The 8,387-nt window shown below is 36.8% G+C and overlaps 1 protein-coding gene across 1 annotated transcript; it reads left to right on the plus strand.

The window, feature by feature from the left end:
* The first annotated feature begins 3,798 nt into the window (after positions 1–3,798).
* On the plus strand, positions 3,799–5,678 carry LOC111884293 (probable calcium-binding protein CML21). Its single transcript, XM_023880609.3, has 5 exons — positions 3,799–4,375; positions 4,482–4,693; positions 4,770–4,972; positions 5,074–5,239; positions 5,345–5,678. The coding sequence occupies exons 1-5, from the start codon at positions 4,152–4,154 to the stop codon at positions 5,437–5,439; spliced, it is 900 nt and encodes a 299-aa protein (XP_023736377.1). The 5' UTR covers positions 3,799–4,151; the 3' UTR covers positions 5,440–5,678.
* Positions 5,679–8,387: the final 2,709 nt, after the last annotated feature.

Genomic DNA, 8,387 nt, shown 5'->3' on the forward strand with positions numbered 1-8,387 from the left:
CTTCTAGACAGTCCAGTGGAACACTAGCAGGCTCGCAACCTGTAGGTGTTTATGAACGATGTGTTCACCGGTGTACTCCATCCCCCACATGGTTGCCTTTAGGACATTTATTGCTGAGGAATCCCCTTAGCAGTAGTGTCCGTCCCGATGATGATCCTTAGGCTAGGTCCCTTATGATAGGTGTTTAGGGACGTAAAGTGAGGATAACGGGAACGGGTAATCGGGTTATTGTTGATTGATGAAATTAATAAACTTATTTATTGTGGGTTGAAAACCCTATGTGCTCACCAGGCTCCCAAGCCTGACCCACTCAGTTTTATGTATTACAGGTAGTGGCGCATGAGCATAGATGTGATGTTTTGGACGAGGGATTACGGATATAGGCCTGTAGATATGAAATAATGTAGTAAGGCTTATATTGTACTGTTTATGCTTTTGATCTGTACGAACATGACATCCCAAGTCTTTTAATGAAATACATTTCTATGGAAATGCTTTTGATAAATCTTTATCATATCTTGTTTTGGGACAAATTCCGCAACACTTTCATTTAAAATGTAACTCTGATTTTTAAACAAAGCATAAACAAACCGGTCTTTTCTGGCCGTGATTTTGGGGATGTCACAGGCACCAAAATATGCCTGATCGTATATTTATGTTATGCTATTATGTGGTAGTGGTAAGGGGTGAAATAGTCCCTATAACCGGTTGAAATAAACCAGAGGGTAGGTCGGGCACCCAAATATACCTGGCAGGGTAGGTCGAGCACCCAAATATGCCTGACAGGGTAGGCCTGACACCCAAATATGTCTGACAGTATGTGATTATGTGGTATGATGGGAGAACTCACTAAGCTTCATGCTTAGGGTTTTCTATTTTGGTTTCAGGTACTTTTTCTTCAAAAGGAAAGGAGTCGACATGATCGTAGCGCATCACACTATATATTCCGCACATGAGATCTTTGGGATTATACTCTGATGTTTCATTATGACATGTTTTGATTATTGACATATTGGTTTTGATATGGGATGACACTATGGATGTTTTTATACTATCAGTCTTTATATTAACTTAATTAAAATGAAATTTTTTGACCTTGAATTTTTGGATGTTACAATAGTTGACCTTGGAGTTGTTTTGAGTAAAAAAATTCCAATAAGAAGTATTATGTGAATGTGTAGTCACATTGATTAACAATCATTGTGATCATAGAGGGTCAATACATAAAAGGGGGAATATCCACTACATCCAAGAAAAGATTAAGGATGGATTTATAGCCGTGAAGTGAATATCCTTCTAATGATTCATTCACAATAGTGATAACCAAAAGAGAACATGATATGCATCTTAAGGGCATTACCATAAGAAATGATGAATAGTTTAGTTGTTAAGTCGATTACCACGAAACATTTATACAATCAATAAATATGTAATTGTATGGTGATTAATGTAACACCCCCTCTGACACGTATCACAATATTGTCCGCTTTGGGCCACTCGGCACGAGGACTTCCCAGGGGGTCACCCATCCTGGTACTACTCCCGCCCGAGCACGCTTAACTGCAGAGTTCTTATGGGATCTGCTGCCCTCACGGCTTTAAAACGCGTTGTGACAAGGAAGGTATCCACACCCCTTATAAGGAGTGTTTAGTTCTCCTTCCAAGCCGATGTGGGATCAGATCTAACCCACTTTCAAAGAAAGAGAGAGAGAGAGAGAGAGAGAGAGAGAGAGAGAGAGAGAGACCCGCTAGATTATTAGTCGCCGACGGTCTAGGGATCGCAGGTAGATCTTCCGATGATTTTGGATGTGGTTTCCGGTGATGTGGTTTCAAACGCATATGATAGAATGAGAGAGCATACAAGGTTGAGGCATGAGGATAATGTTTCAGAATTTGGGTAGCGTCGGGAAGGGGCTGAGCAGTAGGACCCACATGTATTTTTGTTATTTTTTTAATTAGATAATATCACTAAAAAGGTCAAAAGGGTGTAAATGTCATTTTAGGTATGATAAGGACTAAACTAGCAACAAAAACAAACTTAAGGGACGGTCCGAGTTAAAAAAATTTGTTAGGGACCAAGGACGCAGATTACCATAAACCAAAGGTACCATTCGTGTAATTTACCCTAAAAAATACAATATTGCCCTCAGGTGAGGTACATGTGTGCCATAATTAGACAAAAATGAAAAAAAGGATAATTCATGCCATTTTATGAAGGGTTATTGACATAAAAACCCTTAATTTACACAAAAAAAAAATCGGTTACGCCCAATGTCCATTTTTTTGTGCATAAATGCCTAATATTTGCACATTTGTTTTCATATTTCCCATTTAACAGGTTAGTAGGTCATCCACTCCTATTAGCCGGTTGCAAAATCTCGTATCAAGAACAAATCCAGGTGGTGGGAGGCTTCTACCTATCAAGTAAAAACATGACTTTAACACCTCACCATCATCATCGATACTTACCTCCCACCATCATCTTCATCAGGTTTTATCAGAAAAAAAAAAATGAAAGGAAAGAAAAAGCAGAATCGCAAACAACCCCTTCTACTATTCATCGTCTTCAACTGTTGCTACTGGATTCATCATACATGCCTGAAATCATATTCCTTTTTGAAGAACCTACCTGGTCCATTAAACAATAATAGGTGGGGCTTGGTGCTAGATTGAATGTATATGTATATTTGAGTTCTGAATTCTTTGAGTTTTGAATTCGATTGAAGAAGGTTTGGTGTGTCTCTAAATCTCAACCCATCAGTCAACGAGAAAAACGCACACAAACACACACACACACACACACACTATGTATTCAATCAGTAATAATAAAAAAAACTAGATTTGTGTTCATCTTAAAAAACCCAAATTTATGTTCATCTTCCAACTAGCCATGGTAACCCAGATTTGTGTTTTAATGGCTGTTTGTGTTCATGTTGCTTTAAACCCAAATTTCAAAATCCAAATCTTCAAGAACATTGGTGATATAAATTGATGTGGAGAAGACCACAACAAACCCAAATCTTTCAAGAAAAAACAATCTGAGATCTGAAATGTTGTTTCCAAAAATCTTGTTTGAGTTTTGAGTTCTTTGAATGTGTATGTATGTGTTTTCCAACAACAAACCTAAATTTTGTTTAAATTCTTCTTGTTTAAGTTTTGAATTTTGTTTCCAAAAATCTCGTTTCAAGAACAAACACATATCTTCAATCTAATTCTTCCGTTTTGGGTTGGGATTTTGTCTCGAAAATCTCGTTTCAAGTGCAAACCCAGATCTTCAATCTGAAATCGATCCACACCAGGTTCTTTAGTTTTGAATCTGAAATCCTTTCCTTGTTTGAGTTGTTCTGAATTCTTGCTTAAATGTGTATGTATGTTTGTTGTGAAATCTTCTTTGAGTTCTAAATTCTTGCTTGAATGTGTGTGTTTCAGTTAAGAAACCATGTATGTTTGAATGGAGAAGATGATGGTGGTGTGTTGAACAATTAGGGTGACCGACTAACAGGTGTGGGGTGACTTACTAACAAGCCTTTGACCTGATATGAAAACAAATGTGCAAATATTAGGCATTTATGCACACAAAAATGGACATCGGGCATAACCGACTTTTTTGTGTAAATTTGAGGGGTTTTATGTCAATAACCCTTTTATGAAACCATATGGTTAGCTTTATGGTCAACAAGGACCATTTATGAAGTAATTCTGAAAGTTATCCTCACCTTGTTACATTTTTGAATGCACAAGGACCATTTATGAAATTGTTTCTTTAAATAATAAAGAGGAGTTTGAACTCCCGGGAGGAGAGGGGAGAGGTGGGGAGGAGAGGGAGATTGTAAAGGTTGAACATAGAAGCAGAACGTCAACGTGTAGGGAGCAGCACGAATCCTGGAGATAAGAGAAAATCTACCCATGCTCCAAACATCAATTCAACAAAAAAACCAAAATTCAATTTTTCTCCAAACTTTATTCCTAAACGCGCATGGATCTTTGTATTATCATTATTATTCAGGCTCCCCTGAATTCATTTTCTGCCTGATTTGTGTTTTCACAAAGCCCTAATCTGATTGGAGTTTCATCGGCCTACATCTCTCATTCGTCGATTCACTTTCATTGATACTTAGATAAGTATCCCCAATTCGTAAGTATCCCCTATCCATGAAAGCTGTACCTAATTTTGTTCGTTATCCTCAAAGTTTGTTCGCAAACCCTAAAACATGCATGTTGTGTGCAAATGCTATTTTGTTGATTGGTTTTAGAGATCTTTGCCTCGATTCTGTAACATTAACAAGAGTCCATCTTTCCCACCATTATAGACGGATCTTGACTTTGTATCATAGTTCCCATTTGAGGATTAAAAACCATGTTATCCATGGCATACGGTAGTTTGGATCCAAATACATTCACATCATGTTATCAATATCATTTTTAGATAGGAATTTGTTACCCCATGATTTTTGTTCTTTTTTTTGAACTTGAAATGAACAGGCTTCCATATAAGCCTCCTGACTCGTTGATCATGGGCGATGGTTCACCCACATCTTCTGCACCTACATCCAAGCTTGAAGCCCAGATACTGGATGCAGTATTACAACGAGAGTTAAAAGGAACTTCCATAATGTCATTTAACAAGATAATCTTAAAATTCCCAAAAATCGATGAGAGCCTAAGAAAATGCAAAGTCATATTCGAACAGTTTGGTATGTACACTAGAACATCAATACCTTGTAAAGTACTATGACAAAAAACTTGTTACTTTTCCCCTGTTGTTTACAGACGAGGATAAAAGTGGTGCAATTGATCTTAAAGAGCTGAAGCATTGCTTCAGTAAGCTTGAAGTGAACTTCACAAACGAAGAAATCAGTGATCTTTTTAAGGCATGTGACTTAAATGATGACATGGGAATAGACTTTCATGAGTTCATTGTCCTTCTTTGCCTTGTCTATCTTTTGAAGGAAGGTGACACTGCTCCAAATGCTGTATCCAACTCTACTTTATATTCCAACTAATTTTAGTGTATTTTGTAATCTCTGAAGGGATATGTTTCTCTTTTGTATTGTTGGTTTCTTGACATTTATAGAAATCACGAATGGGAATCCCGGATCTTGAGGCAACTTTTGAAACATTGGTTGAATCGTTTGTGTTCTTGGATAACAACAAAGATGGTTATGTCAGCAAGAATGAAATGATTCATGCAATAGAGGAAAGTGGGCGATCTGATGGGCAAATTGCCATGAAAAGATTTGGTCTCTCTTTCTCTTTCTCTCTCTCTCTCTCTCTTTTCCTTTACACATGTATAAACACATAAATTAGTGTGAGAATTGTTGAATTTGGTTCTTTTGTGTTTACAGAAGAGATGGATTGGGATAAAAATGGAACAGTGAACTTCAAGGAGTTTTTGTTTGCCTTTACAAGTTGGGTTGGGATTGAGGATGATGAAGACTAGTGAACTGAAACATTGTTGGGTGTTCTTTTCCTCCGATTGTGTATGTATTTTCTTTTTTTCATTGTAGCTTTTGGTTTCCTAAAAATGGAACTTGTTGCATTTTTCTTGTTCATGTCATCTCATTATGTTCTATGTAAATAAAACAGTGTCTTGGATCAATATGCAGTTGTTAGGGAAGTATTCAACAAATATTTTGGTTTATTTGGCTTGTTGTAGCTATGAGAATTCCATTTAAAGGATATGCGAAAGAAGTCTTATCTTTTCCAATGTTTTTATGGGTCTCAAAAGGAAAAAAGATGTTTTACATTGTTGTATTTAGTTTATTGTTGGAAATAAACCAACTTGCAACAGATCAACGGTTTTTATCAAGTGTGATAAAAAAAACACAGTTATGCGATGTTTTTATTTTAAAAAGGGTTAATGTCATAATGAGACAACAAATAGTTGACTAGTTGAGTTTTGTTCAACGAAGTTGTGTGATGAACGGATATCAAATCAAAAATAACAACAATGAATTCCTGGTTGTATGTTTGATGTTTTGTGTTTGAGTTTGTTCTTTTATTTCATCATCTTGATTGTAACCAACAAAAACGAAACAGTGTAATCAAATCTAAATAATTATATTCGATATTTTTGAGTTTGGTTTAATGATTTAGATTTGTTTTTTCCTTCCTTTGTGTGTATCATCCTAAATTTTGGGTTAGGAGTTGCCCTTTCAGGTGGCGAAATAAAAATTTGGAAATAAAATAAAGTAAATTTAAATTATAAATAAAATAAATAAATCTAAAATTTAGTAAATTAAAATAATAATTATCATGAAAAGTTCAATATATAAAATGAGAATTTAAAAGAAGAATAATTTAGACTTTAAAGATAGACAAGTTTGCCACTTGCAAACTTAGTATCTAGTTTGAGTTTAGTCATGGACCAAAGTGTAAATGAATGAACTTCTAGTATTTAGTAGGTCAAATGGTGTCACTTTTGTAACAGATAAAGTGGGAAGGACCAAAAGTAGCAAGGAAAGATGAAAGCTAGATAGAGGAAAGGGTTTTGTTTTCACAAAGACAAACTCAACATTAGGGTTTACCCTAATGTTGATTATATATTAATTTATACATGTATATCCCTTGACTAAAGGGATCTTATCTATACTAAAAACTCATCTTTATCATAAAGATACCGGACCTACTATCTAATATATATATATATATATATATATATATATATATATATATATATATATATATATATATATATATATATTTGTATCATTACCTAATATACAAAAGATTACATGGAATAGCTATACTAAGCGCTGATGATGATAGGCTTGATACGTTGGCGCTGATGGTGATGTAGACGCTGACGCTGACAGATAACGTATAGAGTGTTTGACTCATCAGATCATAAGGTGTGATCTTACAATCTCCCCTTATTTGATGATGTTAAAGCTAATCTTCTTCTTCTGAGTCATCAGAAGAATCATTATAGAACATGTCAGCTTCTTTCAAGATCGCAGGCTTAACCCATCTGAATTCATCAATTTGAAGCTTGTCTAATCTTCTACTAAGCTCCAAAGATATCAGCACACGATATCCTCTATCCAATTCAAAATGACTAAGTCCTTCCATGCGAAGATGAAACAAGTGTTAAGTGGGAGCAGTAAGAAGATCATCAGTGCGTTGAAAGCACATGTGATTTTGATTGTCAAGATAAAAAATGCGATGCTCCGTTTCTTGAATGAACATGTACTGAACTAGTTCAACACTCGCTGACAGTTCGTTGTCGATTTACCTAGTGCCATAAGGAAGGAGAAACTTGGTATTCTTGGACTGTCTGGGAGCGTCTGTTCTTCCTGAAGGGGATGGTCTAGATGGACCAGCCGATGGCACAAGATTCAACTTCTTGACTTTGTTGAGCAGATGCTGAATTGCCAACTACACCTCCTAAGCATGAATACCTTTGTGTTTGTCAATAATTTCTTGAATTTTCATCCACTCGTTGTAGCCAAATTTGACTAGCTCACGGGTAAATACAACCTCAGTGTATTCATATCCAGTCTTCTTCCTGACCAAGTGAAGCTTCAGTGACTCGAATGGGATCAACCACTGTTGAGCTAGTTCTTGCCTTGAGAGTGAATTGAAGCTTGGAGAAGGAAGAAGGACCTTGGTGGTGCAAGAAGAAGTTATAGATCCAGAGTTAGGGTGACATTTCAGACCATTTAGAGTTAAAAAGCTTATACCTTGGCTGTTAATCATCTAGATCCCCTTTCTAGTATAGATTTGGTCACATTTGGATCATTTCCAAGGTCAATCCGAGCTTTGAGCCATTGAGGACGAAAAGGACTTAAGATCTAAGCATTTCTAAGCTTAAGAAGCTCTGAGGGGGCAACTTTACCCAGCCATGGCTTCATTTCATGACCTAGGCCTTCTTTGAAGCTTAGTTAAAGTGTTCTAGCCTCATAACACCTTTCATACACGTAAAGTTAGCAACTTTACATGCAAAGCTAGCATTAGAAGTCCAGATCTATGAGTTGAAGGTGTTGGAATGGACTGTGATCGACAGAATAGAGGTGTCACAAGGTGGGCTCGGCGAGTCAGTTCATGGACTCGGCGAGTCGGGTTTCAAATCCAAACTCTCCTGTTTATGATTCGGATCAGTGGGTGGAGTTAGTAAAGGATTCAACCAGTCTGTGTCCATAATGGACATGAAGATCATGGTACTCAACGAGTTCAAGGAGGAACTCGGCGAGTCCAAGGCAATCTCCTTAGCTTATGAAGATGGACTCGGTGAGTTGTAGAACAACTCGACGAGTCGGTTAAAGATGGTCCCGAATGTTTAGTTGAAGGAGAACCCATCGATTTGTTGCTAGACTCGACGAGTAGAGTCGAGGTTGTTTTGGGATTTGAGGAGCATGGACTAGACGAGTTAGTAGAACAACTCGACGA

Source organism: Lactuca sativa, chromosome 4, assembly GCF_002870075.4.
Source record: "Lactuca sativa cultivar Salinas chromosome 4, Lsat_Salinas_v11, whole genome shotgun sequence".
In the NCBI taxonomy this organism is placed as follows: domain Eukaryota; kingdom Viridiplantae; phylum Streptophyta; class Magnoliopsida; order Asterales; family Asteraceae; genus Lactuca; species Lactuca sativa.

Bases quoted from the DNA above. Each gene is read 5' to 3' on its own strand.
- LOC111884293 (XM_023880609.3), top strand. From the start codon at position 4,152: ATGAAAGCTGTACCTAATTTTGTTCGTTATCCTCAAAGTTTGTTCGCA. The intron at 4,973-5,073 runs GTATCCAACTCT...TGACATTTATAG, and splicing joins GTGACACTGCTCCAAATGCT to AAATCACGAATGGGAATCCC. The intron at 5,240-5,344 runs GTCTCTCTTTCT...TTGTGTTTACAG, and splicing joins AATTGCCATGAAAAGATTTG to AAGAGATGGATTGGGATAAA.